Source organism: Vigna unguiculata, chromosome 11 (assembly GCF_004118075.2).
Source record: "Vigna unguiculata cultivar IT97K-499-35 chromosome 11, ASM411807v1, whole genome shotgun sequence".
In the NCBI taxonomy this organism is placed as follows: Eukaryota; Viridiplantae; Streptophyta; class Magnoliopsida; order Fabales; family Fabaceae; genus Vigna; species Vigna unguiculata.
The window spans coordinates 869,039-893,504 of NC_040289.1; the positions used below are offsets into that span (position 1 = coordinate 869,039).

Here is a 24,466-nt window from a genome sequence, read left to right on the forward strand (position 1 = left end):
TTAAATATGTAAATATAATAATTATTTTAATTAAAAACATTAACTAATCCACTAAAAATTTTAAAAATATTTTATTTGATTATATATGTTTTTAATATATATATATATATATAAACAAATTTTAAAAGTAAAAATTTTAAAAATTTGAAAACAAATTAGAAAGTTAAAGAAAAAGAAGAAAAAGATGGACGATACCAGTTATAATTATTGACCCTTTTTTTTGTTTTTTACAAACCAGTCCAATCCAACTCGTTTGTGACGGACCGAGTCGGCTTTGCCACCGGTAAGAATTTCTTCATGTTTTCATTTTAGTTAACTTATATAAGCGATAATAAGGTTAATATTTGATTTAATACGTAACTGATTGACGACAAAAGACAAAATCTCAAACCCTAAACATCGCACACCATTTTCTTCCACCAAATCTATGACTCACATGAACTCCAAAACCTTATAAAAAGCAACAAGGAACAGCTTACAGTTCCTGTCTTCATACACATGACGAAAATGCCATGCTTTTCTTCTCTTCTTCTTCTTCTTCTACTCTGTCTCTACAACCTCTCTTACTCAGAAGCCCTAAATGGTGGATTCAGTGTAGAGATAATCCACCGCGATTCACCACAATTACCCTTCTATAGTTCCTCAGAAACAAAATTCCAAAGGGTTTCCAACGCTCTGCTTCGTTCCATAAACCGTGGCAACCATTTAAGCAAATCCATGGCGTTTCCAAACACAGTAAGAACCACCGTGATACCAGATTTTGGTGAATACCTTATGAGGTATGCAGTTGGAACCCCACTTGTTAAGGTGTATGGAATTCTTGACACAGGCAGTGACATCATTTGGATGCAATGCAAACCATGCAAAAAATGTTACAGACAAGCAACACCATTGTTCAATCCTTCAAAATCCACAACATACAAAACCATCCCTTGCAATTCTCCCACATGCCATTCTGTGTTTGGCACCTCTTGCTCCTCTTCCACCATCACCAAACACTGCAAATATGATATCAGCTATCTGGATGGAACATTCTCACATGGAGATTTGAGTGTGGAGACCCTCACTTTAGGCTCCACCAATGGCTCTCCAATCCCACTTCCAAGAACCGCAATAGGGTGTGGCCATAACAACAGCATGAACTTCAAAGGCGCAAATTCTGGCATAGTTGGCCTTGGACGTGGACCTGTGTCTCTCATAAATCAACTGGGTTCTTCAATAGGTTGGAAGTTTTCTTATTGTTTGGTCCCTCAAACTCTGCATTCCAATGCAACAAGCAAACTCAGTTTTGGAGATGCTGCTATGGTTGAAGGGCATGGAACAGTCTCAACCCCATTGGTCTCTATACCTAAACATGTATTTTACTACCTAACCCTAGAAGGGTTCAGTGTGGGAAGCAACAGAAAAGAGTTTGGATTTGGAAGCTCTTTGTCTAGATTTGGAGGAGAGGGAAACATCATAATTGACTCAGGAACAACACTCACTGTTTTGCCAGAAGATGTTTACACATGGTTGGAATCAGCAGTGGCACGTGAAGTTAAAGTGAAGGCTGTTGAGGATCCAAATCATGTGTTGGGACTGTGCTACAGAGGGACATTGGATGAACTAGATTTGCCAGTGATCACAGCACACTTCAGAGGGGCTAGTGTGTTGCTGCATCGTATGCTTGGCTTTTCAGGGAACTCGAAGCGGTGCTATCTTTGGAAACTTGGCTCAGCAAAACCTTTGGGTTGGCTATGATCTGCGAAAGAACACAGTGTCCTTTAAGCAAACAGATTGCACTAAGATGTGATTAGTTCTTGTGTATTTACTTGGTCTTAGTCAGTGGGTTGAATAAAATTATACATGTTCTTTTATATTTTGTGTTGCGTTATAGAGAGTTCATATGACAGAGAGAAGATATATTATCATATATGCTAGGTATTGAGTTAGATATTTTAGTTTAGAACTTTTTTGTAAAAAAAAAATTATGTCAATTTTTTATGGATTTCGTGAGAACAAGTATCATCAGGGTAGCGCATGATTTAATCTATTGGAGGAAAATTTCAGAGATTAAGATTTGAAATAAGCGTGAGTTAATTATTAGCATTTAATAACAATTAATAATTGCTCATTAATACTATAAATGAAATGATGAACAAACATTAACCATATAGATCAATAATCATTGATGTCAATCATTTTACCTTATGTCATGATGACATAGGTTTTTTTATTTAGTAAATTTTAAGTTTTTGAAAACTTTCAATTAAATTATTAATAAATTTTTGTGAATTATTAAGTTTCCAAAATTTTAAAACTTTTTAATTAAATATTAATAATTAAAATTCTGGATGAATTATGTGTCGTAACAATTATCTTACATTATCATTTTATTTTCGTATTACCATATAATATTTGGTTAGAAAAGATTAAAATGACGATGAGATCTTCCTTAAAGATCTTAAAGATATGATGAATTTAACAAAAAATATTTTTAAATTTAATTAAATTATTAAAAATTTAAAAAGCATAAAAATAATAAAATTGTAAAATTACATAATATTAAAAATTAAAACATTATAAAATTACAAAATTATAAATTGAAAAACTATAAAATAAAAAATATAAAATTATTGTAGATTTCTTTGAAAATTGTCAAATTTATGGTAAACTCAAAACTCAATTAAACTTTTATAATCTTATACTTTTTTGTAATTCCTTAATTTTGGAACATTGTAATTTTACGATGTTCAAATTTTGTATATAATTTTATAATTTTACTATTTTAGAATTACAATTTTCTAATTATATAATTTATTAATTTTATGTAACCGTGAGTTAATTATTAGCATTTAATAACAGTTAATAATTGCTCATTAATACTATAAATGAAATGATGAACATTAATCATTTAGATAAAAAATCATCAATGTTACTAACTTTATATTTTGTCACGATGAAATAAATTTTTTGACTTAATTAAGTTTTTAACTGTTTAGAAAATTCAAATGAGTCTCTAACATTTTTTTTAATTATTGACTATTCAAAATTTTAACTTTATATTTTGTCACGATGAAATAAATTTTTTGACTTAATTAAGTTTTTAACTGTTTAACAAATTCAAATGAGTCCTTAATATTTTTTTTAATTAGTGACTATTCAAAATTTTAAAAATTTTCGATTAAGTTGATGTGAGTAAATTTTGTGTGTTAACTATGTGATTTATTACATTATTATTTTCTATAAATACAACGTCACATAATATTTTATTATATAAAGATCATGATGATGACCTCAAAGATTTTTTTGTTTTTAATGAAAATTATTTCTAAACTTAATTAAAATTATAAAATTATAAAATTCAAATTAAAATATAAAAATATAAAAAATTATAAAGTTAAAAAAATAAACAAATTATAAAGTTAAAAAAATAAAATAAAAATTATAAAATAATAAAGTTGTAAAATTATAAAATTAAAAGATAATAAAAATAAAACTTAAAGCATTATAAAATTATTAGAGATTCCAGTGGAAATTCTTAAATTTATCATAAATTCAAAACTTAATTAAGTCTTTATAATCTTATAATCTTATATTTTTTAAATTTTTTAATATTTAATTTTATAATGTTTAAAATTTCATGTATAATTATATCATTATTTCATAGTTTTATAATTCTACAAATTTATAATTCTATAATTTTACAATTCTATAATTCTATAATTTTACAATTCTACACTTTTATAAGTTTATAATTCTATAATTCTATAATCATATACTTTTATAAGTTTTGTTATAGCAAAAAAACTAATGTTCTCTTACCACTAGGGATGTCAAAAATATCCGTACCCACGGATATTCGCGGATAAAACCCGCAATGGGTAGGGAACAGATATTAAAAATGGATACCCGCTACCTGTGGGTACGGGTATTTTTGATACTAGCATGTTAACGGGACGGGTACGGGTATCATAGTATCCGTACCCGTGGATACCCATATCCGCTAAACATTAATTCACAAAAATATCCATATATATATATATATATATATATATATATATATATATATATATATATATATATAACATTCTGACCTATTTTTTTTAAGTTGCACATCTTGTCTTCATTCTTCCATCTTCAAATATTGGTATGTGACATTTATGGTATGTTTGTTGTCAAATGATGGAATCAAAATAAGAATACTTGACACGTGACAATTGAGGTTTATTATTTGATTATTTTTTAGGAAAAAAGTGAGCTTGTTGATCAAAGCACTAATTAAAGAATTTCTATTGTATTAAACATTATTTTATATTTTTTTTTATAATTATTTGGACTTGTATGGACTTGAGTTTATTTGAAGGTTTGTTTAAAATTTATGACAATAATGTATTTTATTTTATTTTATTTGAATTTATGATTAAATATTTATTTTTTAAACAATTTTGTAAATATCCGCGGATACCCGTGGATACTCGCAGATATGAAAAAAATAGACGGGTACCCGCATAATGGATACCCGACGAATATGGGTACGGGTACGGGGCGAATATTTATCCAACAGGTAGGGTACGGGGGAGCTACTACCCCTACCTTACCCGCCCCGTTGACATCCCTACTTACCACCTTGAGAGTTAATCTTTAATTTATATGCAAAGTAGTTACAAAAGTAATAAATGTCTCACTAAAATATCTCTCATATTCAAAATGGCTTAACAAAATATCAACTAGTAACAAGACAAATTTATATCCAATTTTTGGACCTATAGACTTTAGGTGTTCTTTAGGATATCTTATCCATCGACGGGACACATAATTTTATAATTTTAGTTAAATTTAAAAAAAAATGATAAATACAACAAATGTAACATCCTAAAAGTTCTAAATATATTATTAAGTTCTTAGAGCATTACTTTGTGATAAACATTATTAATAACATACTTATGACACGATGTTAGTATAAATTACAGTCCATTAAAATTGTATTTCAAAAGACACTTAAAAAGAAATTCCAAAATAATCCAATTCCTATGTACTATAATCGATATTTCTCCAAAGGATTATATACATCATCGCCTAAGTTTACTACTACTCTAAGTCTTCAATGACCTTCCTCAACTCCCATGTTACAAGAAAAACATGTTTTAAAAGTGTACACCCATCAAAATAATACTTCTACCTAAGATGCAATCAACCCTTAGCTAAACTTTTGTCATCCCTTCAAATATTTCAGCCCAACAACTCATTCAACAAGAGATTTATTATATAAGCTATTCAAAAAAAGCAAGTAGTTCACATTCATCAAATCAAATACCAAGTACAATTATGCATTATGGCCACAATAATATATATATATATATATATATATATATATATATATATATATATATATATATATATATATATATATATATATATATATATATATATATATATAAAGTTAGGAATTATGGCCATGATTAGGAATTTATCACAAATCAAATTTATTCATTATTTGTAACAATTATATATATTTAAAACAATCACAAGAGTTTCATATCACTTTCCCAAGCCTTCAAAGCCATCATACATTAGACACAACCTTCCAAGGACTTAGTGTATTGACTAGAATCTAAGACTATGCACATGTTATACTTACCCTCACTTTTCAAGGGTTCTCATCATCCCATGGCCACATCTCATATTCTCGAGTATAACAAGGTTACCTATAGATTTAGTCGACTGAGTGAAGTTAATACTTAATAGAGTTATGATACTCTTAATCTAATTCTTGATCAATACACACACAAACCATCAATAGTAGAATTTCAACCTTGGAATTACTACATTCGCGACATGAATCATTAATACCAAAATTGAAGAAGCAATTATTACTCAACCAAAGTATACACATTCATTTTCATAATTCATACATCTTTATCTATCATAATAGTACCAAGATAGTAAGAGAATCACAAGGAAACATCAAAATCACCAAAATAAACACTGCAAAATAGTGGGACCCGACGATATCAAAAGGGCAACCAACGCCAATGCAACAAAAGAGAGAATATAAGTATCTTGCTTGCTCCATTAGTCCTTAATTGGTACTCTTTATTTTCTTTTATAAATTCCAAATTTATACCAAATGGTTTCAAAGGTACCATTAGAACTAATTGTGCAAATTTCGATCCTCTCATTCAATCTTCTCCCAAATACACAATCAAGGTAGCAACAAATCCCTATTTAATAGTTACAATAAAAATAAAATCCCCATAACACTTACAATTTCAACATGTATCTAGATCAATAGATATTTGAATTTCAAGCAATTAAAATTAAACAACACAAAAGCTAGCTTTTGTTACCTTAAGGAAGATTCCTAGCATTGCTTTTTCCCCTACACGGCTTCAAAACATACAATTGCTCTATCTACAATGACAAAAGTCCGATCAACGATCATGGTAGGATTTCATGACCACAATAGTTAGGTATTCGTTTATAGGGTAGAAAAACGACATGCAAGGAGGAAAATAGATTGCTTTAATAAAAATGGGATAGAAATTGAACTTACTCAAAAGATGAAATTGATCAGTCAAAATATTTTTTAACTGTCAATTTCAACGTGGTGTAGTTAGATTTTGGAAAGGATGAGAAATGAAGAAAAAATTGGGAGAGGAAAAGCGGAGATTAAGCATGGATATGAAAGGAAGCTCATAGTAGAAAGGGAAATGCCTATCACTATTTTCTTTTTTTTTCTTTCCTTTACTTTATTATTCTTTTTTTTATAATTTTCTCTTTATTATTATTATTATTATTATTATTATTATTATTATTATTATTATTATTATTATTATTATTATTTTCTTCATTAGGCACATTCAACAAACCCTTGAGGGAGATCCTCATTGTCTCTTATAACCAAATATTATGTGATGATATTTAATCGGGGTGAGAGTACAAGATAATTATCACATCATCTAGTTAACAAAAAAATTTAATTACAGAACTCAACTGAAAAAATTTAAAATTTTGAGGGTTCAAAAGACTTGAAGAATTTGATAAAATTTAATAGGACTCGATTGAAAATTTTCAAATGAGTCAAAACTTAATAAGTCTATTTTTTTTAACTTGTGTAAAGCATAAGAATAAAATGTATGTTATTTTTATACATGTATTACTTAAAATAAATTTTAAAAGCAATTAATCGAAAAATATGTTAGAATGATATCATATTAAGGAAACATTAAATTAATTATATATATATATATATATATATATATATATATATATTTATATTTATTTATTTGGGTGTATGGTCGGGTACGTCCCGGCCCAATAAGGAACAAATGGCCGGGATCAGCCCGGTCCGAGTATGGGGCACCCTCGCGCTCTAGCCCATCCGTTGGGTTACTTCTCCAACATAACACATAGGGCCCAATAAGTATAATGGTCGGATATATCCTGACCCTTTTGGCCGTGTATATCCTGGTCCAATGGAATGACAAACGAAAAATGGGATTATGGCGTAGAGGTGCAGAGGAGCAGCGTGCAATCTCAGCCAAAAAGGAAATAGTTAATATTTGGAGGAGTGCAGACGAACAAATCCCAGCCAAGAAGGAAAGAGTTGATATTTGGGAAAGTACAAACGAACGAATCTCAGCCGAAAAGGAAAGAGTTGATATTTGGAGAAGTACAAACGAACAAATCCCAAAAAGGAAAGAGTTGGTATTTGGAGAAGTACAGACGAGCAAATCCAAAAAAGGAAAGAGTTGATCTTTGACAAAGCGGCAACATGTAATCTTAGTCAAAAAGGAAAGAACTGACGCGTATAAACTTAGTCAGAGAGGAAAGAGTGGATCCTCGAATACAAACGAACCGCAAATAACAATAGCAGGTCCGTCAAGAGACTAGTATAAAATAAGACTTAGTGAACACATAAAGGTATGCTTTTCTCACTTAACCACATACACCTCATATTGAATCATCGTTTGACTTGAGCGTTAGAGTGCTTGCATGTACCCCCACCCTCGGAGTGCATTCAGTAGGGAGATCCAAGAGGAGTCTAGAGAGGAGCAGAAGGAGATTCGACACAGAGGGTTCTTGAGATCGTCTATTGAAACAAGACAAGAAATGAAGTACTCATTTTTCCTGTACTTCAGTGAATAAGGATAAATGACTAAAACGAAAAAAATGATAAAAAAATTGCAACTCCATTACAAAGGAAACAACAAAAGAAAAATAAATATAAAGATAACAGTTGTTTGTTTTTGTTGAGCTTTATGTGTATAAGTTTTATGATCATATAATTAAGTCGAATTTTGTGTTAGGATATACTTGATAAATGAGGATGTTTATTTTACAAGGGAAGTATAGTTTAAGAAATTATGTTTGAAGAGGAATATGTGATATTTCCACATTGGCATTGCTCAGAATCCTATTTCCTGGCTTTGTTTAAGAAACAAATTAAGACAATATAGAACCTCAGGTGCAAGTTGTTCAAAAAAAAAAAACAAAACCTTTGCCAAATGTTTGATTAATTATAATAGGATAATGATACTTTAACCAACTTTTTTTTTATCCATTTTTAACCTAGCACTTCAATCACCATTAGATTATCACATCATACCACTAAAAAGAATCAAAATAGATGATCTAATGGTGATTGAAATAATGGGTTAAAAATGGGTAAAAAAAAGTGAGTTAAAATATCATTATCCATTATAATAATAGTTGGTTTAATCAACATTATTAAGTGGAAGCTAATTTTTTAATAAATAAAAGTATTTGTGTTGATGTAGATTAGTGTCGACACTTGTTGGAAGTCGCACATCGATTAGGGATAAGGTCAATTCACAATATATAAGTGAGGTGCAAACCTTATCTTACAAGTCGTTTTATGGGGTTGAGTTAGGCTTAAAACTCACTTCTTAACATGATATCAGAGCCAAATTAGAGTCTATTCTAGCAAACTTTCTTGAACATTCTGTTTCACCCGATATTGCGGCCGCTAACGGACCACCCACTAATTTCTAGCCAATTCACAATATATAAGTGAGATCCGATTTTGTGAGATTAATTACTTTTAACTTTTTTAACAAGTAAAAAGAAAAATAAAGAAAAAAAAATCACAACTAAATAATTTTTGTTAATTTTTTTTGTTTGTGTTATTTTTATTAAAGATAAAGACATTATACAGCTTTTTTATTTGAAGTTATTATTATTAGCACCAGTTATGTTAACGTAAATTAAATTAATATTAAAAGTAAAATTTATTTAACATTTTCTAAATTAATTAAAATTTAATATAAGAACGTTGGTTAGTTTAATTGAAACTAAAATGTTTTAATTAAAAATGAACTTAAAAAATAGTGGTGAATTTACGTTGACTCATCAAACATTACAAGCAATTTAGCTTTTGAAAACTAACAATAATGAATTAATATCCATATATTTGTAAAACACCGCCTAGTTTACCACTATTTATTAGTTAGTATCGGTTTTTGGTTGTTAAAAAAAACGAAGTAATGTTTTCATATCGATTTGTAATTATTTTAATCTAATATTTTTTATTTTAAATATTATACGTATATATTTTCTAAATTTTCCTTATTTACTGAAGATGATTCGTTCAATTAAAGACAAAGTTATTTTTAAAGTAACAACATCATATAAAGTTTAAAAAATTTAAAATTATTTATAATGAGTGTAGTATGAAACATTATAACTTGTATAATTGTGTTCAATAAACATGTCTTTTCTTTTTCTTATAAAGTGTAGAAGACAAACTTGAAACTCTTTTATACTTAAAACTGCCTTAGGTTATTTTGAAACCGAAAAAAATATTTAAAAAATAATTTTATATAAATTTGAAAATTAATCTAGAGGTTCAGAATACACCTAGACAGTCAAGAGAAGTTTTTTAAATTTAGAAATCATGTTAAAATGTAGAATTTTGTTCAATGCAATAATTAAATATAAGCTTCAACGACTAAAATTAAATATCATATAATTGGTGGAAATATAAAATGATGTAACTAGTTTTTATTATGATAATAAAAAAAGTTAGATTTTATAATAATCATTGAAATAAAAATTTATTATTATAATTTATATGGTAGTTATAAAAAATTAATAAAAGGAAATAATACAGAATATTGTTTTATTATTTTTTATAATATAACAGTTTTTATTTGTCATAAGTATTTTTCATAAATAATAAAATAAATTATGTTCATAAAATTAAATTCAATAATAAAATATGTTCAACTAAAAATAGGAAGTTATTAAAAGAATTATTTATTAGTACTTAAAGATTTTTCACACTATACCTTCTATTTTCTTTAAATTTCCCGGGCTATCTAAACATTTGTACGTGGTAATATTTTACCATAGGTGGAAAAGATGAAATTTTAATTTTGCTTTGGTTTATTGGATACACCAATATCCTTTTTTGTCTTCTATTTAACATGTATAGCATATTTATAAAATACTTCTAATTCTTGGAATATCAATGTGGAAGCACATTCATATATTAATATAAACAATTATAAACAAATGGTACTTAATAATGTGTGGAAGTACATTCATTCCATCATATTTTTTTTATCAGAACACATATATTAATTGGAGATAATGGGATTATCTCAATCCATAAACAATAATAATAAAAATAAATGCTATGAATTTTTTTCATCATTTTTCACATAAAATAATATTTCACAATTATCAAAAAAAATAAAACCAAAGATTACAAATAAGAAGTAGATTCTATAAGAAAGATCACATTCATTCCATAATGATACTATCAATAGCTTTTGAAGCAACCATAGTACAATCCCTTATATCAGTGCCTTTCATAATATCATTTTGATTAATACCTACAATTGTAATGATACTAACAAGCCTATCAGCCAAGACTGTGAAGATGATTTTAAACAGAGAATTAGCCAAGTTAATACATCTAAAACCAGAGATTGTATTAACATAAATCAGCTTTAGGTTTAAGAGTTATGACATTGGAATTCAAACCTGGAAATAGATGTACAAATTTAAGCCCTATAATGCTGTGTTTTTTCTGATAGAAAATGCCTCCAAACCCATCTGGGCAAATTAAAAACACCTCCTTTAATATGTTCATTCGTAGGCAAAGAATCTCAACACATTTTTGTTTTCTCTCAATCATCTGTTATATCAATAATAAAATGGAACTAAAATAGCTAAAAAATATATATATGTTTTATTTTTAATCCACTGAGTAAAACAAGCAATAATAACAATCACTGGTTAGTACAGTCTTTGGGTTTGAAGGAGACTATTTTCTTTTCTAGGTCATAGCCAACCAAAAGGTTTATCTGAGCCAAATTCCCAAAGATGGCACCAAGTTTACTTGACATGAAAGCCAAGCACACTACTCCTTCTTCCACTTCAACAAATGTGTTCACAGCATTCAACTTCACATCTGCACCTCTAAAATGTGCCATAATCACTGGTGCATTCAGATCACCAAAACTGCTTTCATAGCAGAGGCTCAACTGCTTAGTTGGATCCTTCACACGATCCAATTCAATTGCATCTGCCACTGCTGATTCCAACTTTGAGTAAACATTTTCTGGCAAAAGAGTGAGTGTTGTACCTGAGTCAATTATGATGTTTCCCTCTCCATCAGATTCAGATTCAGATTCAGATCTTCCAAACCCTATTCTCTTGTTTCCCACACTGAATGCTTCCAATGTTAGGTAGTAAAATACTGGTCCAAGTGAGAGTATTGGAGTTGACACAGTCCCTTTCCCAGAAACCACTGCAGCATCTCCAAAATTGAGTCTGCTAGAAGCATTAGTCATTGGTGCCAAACAGTAGGAAAATTTTCCACCAATTGAAGAACCCAATTGAGATATAAAGGACACAGGTCCTCTCCCAAGGCCAACTACACCAGAGCCCTTTCCCTCAAAGGACACAGTGTTGTTTCTTCCACATCCTATCACAGTTCTGGGAAATTGGATTGAAGAGCCATTGGTGGAGTCTAAAGTGAGGGTCTCCACACTAAGATCCCCTTGTGACAGTGACCCATCACCATAGGAAATGGTATATTCACAATTGTCTCCACCTGCAGAGGTATCTTGCACTGATTTACATGTTTTGGAAGAGTAAGGAAGGGTTGTGTATGTGCTGGATTTTGAAGGATCAAACATTGGTGTGGTTTGGTTGTAACAGGTTTTACAAGGTTTACACTGCAACCAAATCATGTCACTTCCTGTATCAGCAATCCCATAAACATGAAACGGTGGTGTTCCGATTGAATAGCTCAGAAGGTACTCACCATCGTTTTGTGTTAAATTGGTCTTAGGTGTGTTCTTGTTGAAATGATTGGCACGATTAATGGAACGACGCACTGCATTAGCGACTCGTTGGAATTGGGTCTCTGTGGAACTGTAAAAGGGTGATTTTGATGAGTCACGGTGGATGATTTCCACACTGAACCCTCCTTTGAGAGCCTCTGAGAAAGTGATGCTGTGAAGAGACAGAAGAAGAAGAAGAACTAGGGTTGAGGAATGTGACATTGTTGTTATCATCAAAGTCTTCAAATTTGTAACTATTAGCACATTCCCAGTGACAATTTATAAGATTCTAGTGATATTTTCAACGTTTGTAGAAGTGTGTGTGAGAACAAATTTGACAACAATTGAAATTGATGGACGCGGATTGATTGAAATGTCATGTTTGAGAGTAACCTCGTTGTTGTTTTCTAAGAAAGTAGATTAGAACCAATTTAATTATAATATCATAGTATATAAATATTTTCTTGCGTTATCATTGAATTACTCGGTTGCTTTTGCGTTTTCAAGGTCGCATCTAATTGAGTTTTATGTATAAAAGTTAAAGTCACATTAAAATTATTAAATTTTAAAGTTTATTTATATTTATATACTATATATATTATATAAAGATAATTCTTTCTTTCTGTGTATATTATTTTTTTTCTAAATTTTATCTTGAATTATTTTTTAAATATTATTATTATTTAGAATGACTATTTTTTCAAACTTAAGTTTTTTATTTTTCATTTTTAAATTTAACTATATTATTAAAGTAAAATAATTATCTATAATAAAAAGTTATTAATAAAACAAGTAATATTATTTACAATTATTAAAATTATTTATATTTATTTTTATTAATAATTTTATTAATTTTTATTATCTTCGTGTGGGAGATAATTGGAGTTATGATATCAAGTCTAAAAGAAAAGAGAAGAGAAACTTATAGGAGTATTCAACATATAATTAAATTTAAATAAATATTTCTATCAATGAATACCATTTCTATTCAAGTTCTCAATTGATCAAAGCTACATTTAATGAGCTATATATAATTATATTAAATTTATTGAAAATAATCTTGTTTAATTTGACTGTTTATTACGTTTAATAAAATGATATTTTAAATAATAATTTAAAATATCAGTTTTTTTTTATGAAAACATAAACAAAATGTTAATAAAGCTAGGATGTTTAACGAATAAAAAATTAATATTTAATTACGTAGTCAACTTAACTATATATTATGTTTAATAATACTAAAATTACGTCCATTTAATATAGAATATATTTATTATTTTATTTAATAAATACATTACAAAAAAGAAATAATTTAGCCCTCAAATAGCGTGGTTAAGATATATATGTAAAATTATCTTTAATATTTTAAAGTTAAAAGATATAAAATTATTTTTAAATTTAATATTGATTTGGTTACCCTTTTAATTTCAGTGTATTTGCAACAATTGTGCAATTGTTAAACTCAACATTTTTTTATCAACAAAAAATAAATATAAATTAAAGAAAACATTTGAAAATACTCTAACCCTTATATAAAATAGAACCTGTACATGATGCAACACCAATATTTATTAAAAAAAATAATAATATGATTTCTTCCGTTAGATCAACATTCATTTAAATCAACGTTATAAGGTGATGAATTAATTTCCACTAAACATTTTTTTCTTAATTCTTTGCATGTGTCCCCTCCTTCTCAATCTCTATACTCATGAAATGCAAGAAATTGAAACATTTAGGGTTAAATTTTCAATTCTAAAATCAATTTCTTTTGCAACACATTTATCTTTTTCAATAATAAACCTAGCAACACATTATAACAAAAATCACCAAAGGCCTAACGTTGAACAACTAAAGCACACCATGGAAGAAAAATTACAAGAAGATCATTTATAAAAAACAATAAAAACACAACCTCGGATTTTACAGGATGGTCATTTGGATTAATCCTTTGCACCTCAACTCCACTGGACACAAAAAAAAAAATACTCACTACTAAAAAAACTCATATTTCCTACCAATTTTGTTAATATTTACAAATTTTGTTGTGAAAAAAAATTTACAAGAAATTGTTACCAATTTTCTTACAAAATATTTTGTATAAAACATTTTTTGCAATAAATTTTGTAAAAAATACATCCAAATTTTATAATTTTGTAGGAGATGATTACCTACGAAGGAATTATCTGTCAATTAAAATTTTTATAAAAAATGACAGAAAAAAAGTATTTTCTTGCAAATTTTTTTAACAAATTTGCAAGAAAAGTCTCATGTATATATATAAGAATTTCTAGTAGTGAATAATTGAAAATGAATAACTAGATTAATAAAAAGGATGTGTAATTAATGTTTTGAGGGAAGAATATAGCATACATGAGAAGAGGGTAGAAGCTAGTTTCACCATTTTTTTTTTCTGTTCAACAATTTCATCTACTATATATGAGAGCACAGAAGAAAGAAAATGAAATGCAAAAAAGTTTCTCAAATATGAAGATCAAACCTTTCTTTCCAAAACAAGAAAAAAATAATTCTACGAAAGACTTCTTCTTGTTGGAGGGAGAAGAAGAAAACAAAAATGAAGAAAAAGAAGAGAGCATATGATATGATGACGAAGAAGAAGTAGGAAGAGTAGACATTAATGATGATTTTACAAAAAAGACTATATTGACTCCTTTTAATAAACATTAGAATCACCTTGAATTTAAAAGAAAAAAAAATTGGGAGAAAATATTAGACAATTATTACAAATACCGATAAAAAAAAGTAATTAAGCCTTTAAATTTACATTATGTAATATATATATATATATATATATATATATATATATATATATATATATATATATATATATATATATATATATATATATTGAGAATGTCTTAGTCAATTTTAAACTGACATTAACTTTTTAATAAATAAAAGTATTTATACCAATGTTAGATTAGCGTTGATTTAGCTCATGTTAATAGAGTTCGGTCGCTTAATATTAAATATTAATAAAATTGGTTTAGTTAACTCTAAGTCGACGTTAATTATTTTTATTTTTTCTGAATGAGTAAAAGTATTAATTTGTATGAAATTAGTATTGACTAATTTATTTTTAGTATTTATATTTATTTAATTTAGTGTCTAATTTTATTTACCTTATTATTATTATTTAAGTTAATATCATTATAGTGACACTAATATAATATATCTTTATTACTTATTTAAGTTAGCTTCAACGTCCTTTAGTTGATTTAAATGATATAAATTTGAATGTCTTTGTTATAATAATATGCAGCTACTAGTATGAGTTTTTATAAGACTCTGGGTATGTATGCATAGTCTTTTGTGGAAAATAGTGTATGAAAAGTAAGAACTGGGTTGATATTGATATTCGTACCGAGTCGATGCAAAATTTCACGTCAAAACGGAAAGGTGTTTAGACAATACTTACATCAACGAGTTTATTTATGATTTTAATTCTATCAGATCGATATATTCTTGATTTTTATTTTCGGATTGAAAAGTACTTTTAGAAATATGATTGAATGAAAATACATGATATATTGTAATACTGGAAATATATTTCTATGTATCAATTGCTCTATAACATCTGATCATCATCTTTGATAATCTATTAAATATCAGAGGAACCTCTCTTTTTAGAAGATTTTTCGTGTGAAGTTTATATCAGTGTCGACATTCAACGTCGGTAAATAAAATTTGTGTCTAAGAAAAGAAAAAATAAATGATTAATAGAAATGGGTGAAAAAAGTTATTTTGAAAACAAAAAAATTGAAAATATTATAAAATTATTTTCTTTAAAAAATGACGATGAAAAAAAAAAGGAAAGAAAAGAGAGAAAGCTTTTATTTTCACACTGTTTTTGTTTTTGGACCCAAGCCACTCTTGTGGGCCAACGTTTACATTTTACACTCCCATGCTTTACTTGCCTGACCTTTTTCTTTTGGGGCCAACAGCCCAAATTGTTTGTAGTTACTACTGCACCTTATTTTAATTTCTGCACATCTTCCCTAGTTCTTCCTGCACCTCCATACTTTCTTGCTGCACCTCCACAAGGAAAGTGAAAGGACAAATTTGTCCTTATCTTCCCACTCCTTCTGCTCCATTGGTTTCTTTGAAGTTTAGTTTCAAATCCCATCTTCCTTTCAATTTACTTAGTCATAGAATTTTAAAGTGCTAATCGAATTTTGACCAATATTTTTAAAAAATAAAATAATATATTTAAAATTAATAAATTTAATCACTATCACTAATATAATAAAAATAATACATCATTGTTTTACTTTTGTTTTCACAAATAACTTTTCTTTTATCACTTTTAAATAAATAATACATTTATTTTTTTATTTTTCGTCAATACCTATGTTTAAAAACAATTTAACCTAGGTCCTTCAAATCTTCTCCATTCTCACACTTCCACGTGTCACAGTTTCCCACTCAAACGATTGCGTGCTACAAACGATTTTAGAAGGAAGGAGAATCCACGTTTTTTCTCCATCGTCACGCCTTCATAACATAATCCTTCACACAGCAGAAGGTTCATAATTTTTTCTCTCTTCTGGCCTCACACTCCCCACGACATCATCATTAAACACGCACATATTATAAAGTATATATATAAAATTTAAACACTCAACTCAAACACAATAAATTTGTTGATGTTGAATTTTTGTATGAGCAATAAATTTTGATTAATATGAATTCGTGCATTGTACTGATTAAAAACAATACTTGAAGAAACAAATTTGCAGTATCATTTCACAACCTGTTCAACATTATTGTATGAAGTATGTAGATGTTGGTGATTTTCTCATTATTGGACTATTTTGAAATTGTCAAATATTCAAATGACGAAAAAAAATTGACAGAATAAACATGAGTAAAAAGATAACTTTCATAATATCTTATTTTCTTATATTATAATAAAATTAAAATATATTATTTAAATTTATTTTTATTAAATGACTAAGTAATGAAAAAAAATATATAGAAAAAATAATTAATTTATTTAGATAAAACTATTTTATGAAATAAAAGTAAAGTATACTAAACAATAAAATAATTAGAAATTATATTAAATGATAAAGTAATTATAGTAAAAAGAATTAATACTTTAAATAAAAATTAGAGGTGAAAATGTAAATTAACTCTATAGACATGTGACAGTTAAGTGCTAAAAAAAGAAAAAATATATCAAATAAAAACAAATAGAACACTTGTAAACAGGATAAAAATGAGTACTAACTTTCTCAGCTTAAACTTGATTTATCGAAGTAAAATGCTATAAAAACATAATATCTATATAAAAAATATATGAATTAATGAATTTCCTTTTTTTTTTTTTAATTTTATCAATCTTATAGAAGAGAAGGGATTGGCTTTGGAACTGGTTTAAGAAAAGGAATTGGATTAACAATGGGAACGAGGTTTGGTTTAGGCTTATACTTCGGTAGGGATTGGCTTCACACGTGAATCTTTCATTGGGTTTGATTTAGGAATGATAAAAATATCCGTGTTTATATGTATTTGTGGATAAACTTCACAATAGATAGTTTGTATATGAAGTATTTATTATTTGCGAATTGACTATTTTAATATCCGCTTATAAATGAGTTAGATATAGTATCATATTATCCGTATGCGGATATTCGATATCTGCAAAAAAATTAAAATTAAAATTTTAATTTATATTTTATTAAGTTAAATTTAATTAAAATTATATTTCATTAGATTAAATTTAATTAAAATTAAAATTAATTTATATGTAATTTAATTTAAATTATATTTTATCTTTTTTTATAATTTTATTTAAAAATTTATAAAATATATATTATTTTTAAATATTCACGGGTACTGCGAGTTTTTAAAAAAATCTGCGGATATTTTTTACCAGATGGGTAAATGGACGGGTAGCGGATCAATTTTTTGTGTGGATAGGTCTTATCTATGTCCGATCCGACCCATTGTCATCTCTAGTTTGGCTTGGATATGGGCATAGATTTTGGGAAAAAAAAAATTGATTTTTGCTTCTTCATTTGGAATTGGCTTTAGAATAGGCTTAACAATGTGAATTTGTTTTGGAGTAGGATTAAGAATATGAATTAGTTTTTGAATTTTGCTTCTTGATCATGTCTTTGAATACTTGGTTTTTCAAACTCTTCATATTTGTCATATGTTTAGAGAGGTCAAAAGTGTTTAACACCGTTGTTGCTGCTGCTGTCATAATCCATGGATGCTCTCCCTCCATTAAATGAGACTCCAAATTAGGTCTTTCTTTTCTTTTTCATTGTTTGGAGAAGACAAATGCTGAATGCCAAAAAAAGTTGATAGCAAGAAAAATGCTACGTTGGATTATTATGATTGCATTATTATGGTTGATTTATGAAACATCTTTCTCAGGCTCACTTATTGAAGAGAGAATCTATCATTATCACACCAAAAACAAAGGTGTTAAAACACTATTTGACCACTCTAAACAAACGTCAAAGCTGCAACCACCCACATTATGATCCTAATTAACAAAATCTATAATTTCGGAGCATATTTCAAAGCATGTAATGACTAATGAGGAATCAACTCCAAGGTTCTAAGTTCTGTTAAGAAAAATCATGAAAGCTAGGCATTATAAATAATGTGATTATGCATCAACTTGTGACTCAAGCCTTCAACATTTCTCCTTTTAGCTTCCATTACTTGTTTTAACGATGAGAAAGGGTTCTTCTCTCTACTCTGCACTCTTGTGCTTCTGCTTGTTGCTACTTGCCAACTTAGGTTCTGTTCTTTCCATATCTCAAATTTCAGGTTTGTGCTTATTATTCTTTTTCAAGCTTTCATATGTATGAGGTTTTTCTTAGTAAGTTTTCAAAATGTATTAAACTAGAGACTGATCCCTGATGAACTTCATTCATTTTGTGTATTGTGTTCATTTCTGCTATTTAATAACTGCACTTTTTGTGCAGGCAATGAAGTGAACAAGGATGGGAAGGTTGTGAATGAAGAATTAGGAAAAGTAAATGTAGAAGGAGACGATGAAGAATCAAAGTTCAAAGGGTTGTTTCCTAAACCAATTCCATTTGCTAAACCTATTCCAAAGCCAGTTCCTCTCATTAAACCTATTCCTATTCCATTTTACAAGAAACCTACACCAAAACCAATTCCAGATATTAAGCCAATTCCCAGTGAAGAAGCAAAATTCAAAGGTATTTTCCCAAAACCTATTCCCATAGTTAAGCCAGTACCAAAGATAATTCCTGTTGTTAAGCCAATTCCTATTCTTAAACCTGTTCCAAAGATAATTCCTATTGTTAAACCAATTCCTATTCTTAAACCTGTTCCAAAGGTAGTTCCCATTGTTAAGCCAATTCCTATTATTAAACCTGTTCCAAAGGTAGTTCCCATTGTTAAGCCAATTCCTATTCTTAAACCTGTTCCAAAGCCAATTGTTAAGCCAATTCCTGTCCTTAAACCTGTTCCGGAACCATTTGTTAAGCCAATTCCTAAACCATTTGCTGTGAAAAACCCTATTCCTACCATTGAGTCAGAGGAATTCTTAAAACCAAAGCCTTTTTTCAAGAAGTCTATTCCTAAACTACCATTTTATCCCAAATTCAAGAAACCATTTCTACCCAAATTGCCTATTCAGAAGCCAATTCCATCTCCTTAAAATGAGAACACTCTACCTCTTCAAAATATAAGGATAATGGTTTTATATATGTGACACCATGTTTGATTCAACCTCAATCATAATTTGGATAATCCTTTGGTACCCGTCTTGTGTACTCGATTCCAAATATATATGTACTTGATGTTTTTCATTAATGAAATTCTCCATATTATGTTAAAATAACAAATGTTACTTATTTTATTTTGCATTTTTTTATTTAATTAGTATTTCCATTTAAGATAGAACATGTTAAAGTTTGTTTATATACATGTTTCCTTTCCTAAATATGAGAGTAATCTTAATCCGTTTATAATGTTCCATGGAATAACGTTGTGATTCACATAAGCCTTTCTTATCAAAATAGAATCAGTTTCGATCCAAAGATTGGACTAAAATAGAATCAATTCAAGCTAAATAGAATAAATTCAATGCATTGTTTAATATTTTAAATTACTCAGTAAACACTTCTTATATTCGACAAACTTCAATTAGATCATTTAATTTTTTTTTTTCAATTCTTTAACTCTATATCCATTTGTTCAATCTCTATGAGATATCTGAAGGTTATAAATCACATTCATAACATAACATGCATAACAAAAAAGAATTGGATATATTTTTGGTTAAATCATGCATACTAGATACGTAGACAAATATTTAAGTAAAAATATCTTAATCGGCTATGATGGTTCTAAAAATTTATTTCCTTCAAATTCTTAAACTACCACCCAGGTCCGTATTTGCTTTTTTTTTCTTCTATCTAATAGATCGAAATCCAAGTTTTATTTCCAGTAACAAAATATATCATTAAATCATATTTAAATTTTGAATTATCAATCTTTGATTAAGTCTTACTTAATCAATTTATATATATATATTCTTAAACTACTTTTAGTGCTACCAAAAAATATAATAATGTTCCATTTAGAGAAAATATATTAATTAATTAAAATTAAATCTTTTAATTTAATCAATAATATATTTCCTGTCAAACAAACACGAGTCAGTGTGTGACTCCGTAGATTCATTAATTTATTAATAGTATGAAGTACATTTTATTTTAGAATCATTAGAAGATTAATATAATATTCTTTACATGTTTATATCTCTATATTAATTCTACAATATATAACTGTTAAATAAGAATAAGTAACACATGATAAATGATTTAAAAAACTCCTTTCTTCTTTTATTCATAATACTCTCATCAAAGTCTATAGTCTTTACTAAGAATTGATAGATTCTTTCTTATAATAATTAATCCCACGAGAATTTATAATCGTACTCAATAATCATTTAACTAACATTACAAATTAGTAAATGTCTAATATCAAAGTATAATAAATAATTTATTAATTTTTGTGATAATTTCAAGTCTAAGAAAATTATATATCTTTTGAAAAGAATTTTTCAATTGACAATTCAAAGATGATTTTAACTATCATAAAATTTTCCTTTGAGTCATATCTTTATATGTGTAACTTAAAAAAAAGAGAAAATATTTTAATATTTATCTGATAAAGGTCATTACATATATATTACATATATATTGATTTATATGGTTTAATGATCTTCTATCCTCGACAATCCTTTAATAAAAAACAATTTAAATCAAAATTATATAAGATTTGTTTCTCGTTATTAAAATCCCTATTATAACAGCAAGCCAAAGACTTTATCATATGATTCAATAAATATAACCATAAAATAAATAATAATAAACACAATTTTATTATTAATAACTTGAAAATTTTGATTTATGCAATATCTCAAATTCAACTATATCATTAATTTATGATCAAGCAGTTGTATGAGAAACCAAAAATGTTTTTATGATGTTTATATTATTGCTGAGACATGGGATACTAAGTCTGCAGTTTCTAACCTTTATCAATGCTCAAAACCAGATTTCTGGTCGTGTTAGGTTGTTAGGCTTTAACTATGTAGTGTACAGGCAATGTATTTTTCTGGGATGATATATCAATTATGCCAATATTTATATGAGAAACTTGTGACAAAATTGATACAAGGACCTCATATTGAAAACGAGTGAGAATAAATGTTCGATACGAAAATAACTTATATTTTCTACCAATTTTGTTTTAAATTTTTTTTAGAAAATACTTATAAATTTTGTAATGAAAAAAAAATTTACAGAAAATTGCTGTCAATTTTTTTGTAAAATATTTTGTAATAAAACACTTTTCACACCAAATTTTATAGGAAATACTTGCAAATTTTATAATTTTGTAGAAAATAATTATCCACGAAGAAATTACCTGCCAATTAAAAGTTTTAGAAAAAATAACAGAAAAAAGTCTTTTCTTACAAATTGTTTTAACAAATTTGTAAGAAGATTTTCATGTAATATAAGAATTTTAGTAGTGATTTCAGCCTCGAAAAAGCTTGTCTTTATTTTATTTATACATACTTATTTTATTTATTCAAAAATTTTATTACTTTCAAATTTAATGATTTTTAATGTGAGTTTAATGTTTATACGTACTTATTCAAAAGTCAATTATTTACTAATACAACAATTTAATGAAAATATTATTAATTAAAAGTTTATGCTATCAGAATATTCCAATAAAATTGTCTTTTTTCTGAAGCACAATTCAACAAACAAACACTCACACACCAATATAAATTGTCACAAGGAATGTGGTATAGTGATTATTCAGGAGATTTTGTTTAATCACTGCATTTTCAGTGATGATGACATCAATCTCACATTCTTCTCAGACCATTCTTTTACTGTATCTTTACTTCTTCTCTTTCTCAGAGGCTTTCAATGGTGGTTTCACTGTGGAGATCCTCCACCGTGACTCACCAAAATCACCATTCTATCGTCCCACAGAAACTCAACTCCATCGAGTTGCCAATGCTGTTCGTCGTTCCATTCATCGTGCTAATCATTTCCACCAAAATTTTGTCTCTAAAAACACTGCTGAATCCAGTGTGACACCAGATATAGGTGACTACGTGATGAGTTATTCAGTTGGAACCCCAGAAGTTAAAGTTTTTGGCATTATTGACACAGGCAGTGATCTAGTTTGGACGCAGTGTCAACCTTGTAAAACTTGTTACAACCAAACCACACCAATCTTCAACTCTTCAAAATCCACCACCTACAAAACCCTTCCTTGTTCTTCCACTTCATGCAAATCACTGTCAGATAACTCTTGCTATTCACACAAACACAAAAACTGTGAATACAGTATTTTGTACGAGGATGGAAGATACTCACATGGAGATCTTGGTTTGGAGACACTCACCTTAGGCTCCACCAATGGCTCTTCTGTCAAATTTCCCAGAACTGTGATAGGATGTGGCCGTAACAACAGTGTTTCCTCTGAAGAGAAAAGTTCTGGCATGGTTGGTTTAGGTCATGGATCTTTGTCTCTGATATCTCAGTTGAGTTCTTCAGTAGGTGGAAAATTTTCTTATTGTCTTGCACCGATATATAACAAACCTAGCAAACTCAGTTTTGGAGAAGCTGCTGTGGTTTCTGGGAATCACACTGTTTCCACCCCACTAGCCTATCATGGTCATTACTATCTGACACTGGAAGCACTCAGTGTTGGAAAAAACAGAATAGAGTTTGGAAAATCTAATGAAGAGGGAAACATCATAATTGATTCTGGGACAACACTCACTTTTTTGCCGGATGATGTTTATTCAAAGCTGGAATCAGCAGTGGCAAATGAAGTTAAGTTAAAACGTGTTAAGGATCCATTGTTGAGCCTTTGCTACAAAGGTGCACTTCATGAACTGCATGCACCAGTGATAACAGCACATTTCAGTGGCGATGCAGATGTGAAGTTAAGTGTTGACAACTCCTTCATTGATTCGGGTGATGGAGTAGTTTGCTTTGCTTTCATGGCAAGTAAAAGCTCTTCGATCTTTGGAAACTTTGCTCAGAAAAACATCTTGGTTGGCTATGATCTGCAGAAGAAAACAGTCTCCTTTAAGCCAACAGATTGTGTTCAAAAGTGATTTCTTTGTTTGATTTGGTCTATGATTCATGCTTGTAATAGTAAAACCAATTAATCGACATTCCTTTGAAAATGTTTTTCAAAAACTCAATGCAAAATTATAATTTGTGCGTCCATAATTGATTTGCACCGGTGCATAATGATTTTTTACATAGCCCTGTATTTCTCGGTTTACCTGCAAACGAGACATATAAAATACATACAAAGATGTGAAATACATACAAAGATGTGATGATATTTTTGTAACTTTTTTGAATTTTTATGTCTTTTGAATTTTTATGTCTCGGTTGTATTTAAAATCGAGATATAACCACCCTAAAATGATATGAGTAATCAGTGACCATTTGACATATAACAAGTGAATTCTATGTAAGAAAATAATTTTGTAATATTAAATTTTGACGACTTTTATTTCAAGTTATATTTTTAAGTGATTTTTTATTTTTTTACTTTTAAATTTCAAATATTACTCTAAATTATGAAAGAAAGTTAATAAA

General features: G+C 28.2%; 3 protein-coding genes and 1 pseudogene across 3 annotated transcripts; 3 read left to right on the top strand and 1 right to left on the bottom strand.

Moving 5' to 3' along the window:
* The first annotated feature begins 503 nt into the window (after window positions 1-503).
* LOC114170663 lies at window positions 504-1,974 on the top strand (annotated as a pseudogene).
* Window positions 1,975-11,179: 9,205 nt separating this feature from the next.
* On the bottom strand, window positions 11,180-12,684 carry LOC114170514 (aspartic proteinase CDR1-like). The gene has a single exon (XM_028056008.1). The coding sequence runs from the start codon at window positions 12,531-12,533 to the stop codon at window positions 11,241-11,243; it is 1,293 nt and encodes a 430-aa protein (XP_027911809.1). The 5' UTR covers window positions 12,534-12,684; the 3' UTR covers window positions 11,180-11,240.
* A 6,233-nt stretch (window positions 12,685-18,917) lies between these two features.
* On the top strand, window positions 18,918-20,167 carry LOC114170582 (protein PELPK1-like). Its single transcript, XM_028056091.1, has 2 exons — window positions 18,918-19,109; window positions 19,268-20,167. The coding sequence occupies exons 1-2, from the start codon at window positions 19,013-19,015 to the stop codon at window positions 19,969-19,971; spliced, it is 801 nt and encodes a 266-aa protein (XP_027911892.1). The 5' UTR covers window positions 18,918-19,012; the 3' UTR covers window positions 19,972-20,167.
* A 2,522-nt stretch (window positions 20,168-22,689) lies between these two features.
* Window positions 22,690-23,970, top strand: LOC114169375 (aspartic proteinase CDR1-like). The gene has a single exon (XM_028054514.1). The coding sequence runs from the start codon at window positions 22,690-22,692 to the stop codon at window positions 23,968-23,970; it is 1,281 nt and encodes a 426-aa protein (XP_027910315.1).
* Window positions 23,971-24,466: the final 496 nt, after the last annotated feature.

Coding starts and splice junctions, on each gene's coding strand:
- LOC114170514 (XM_028056008.1), bottom strand. CDS start 12,533: ATGATAACAACAATGTCACATTCCTCAACCCTAGTTCTTCTTCTTCTT.
- LOC114170582 (XM_028056091.1), top strand. CDS start 19,013: ATGAGAAAGGGTTCTTCTCTCTACTCTGCACTCTTGTGCTTCTGCTTG. Junction 19,110..19,267: donor TTCCATATCTCAAATTTCAG/GTTTGTGCTTAT, acceptor CTTTTTGTGCAG/GCAATGAAGTGAACAAGGAT.
- LOC114169375 (XM_028054514.1), top strand. CDS start 22,690: ATGACATCAATCTCACATTCTTCTCAGACCATTCTTTTACTGTATCTT.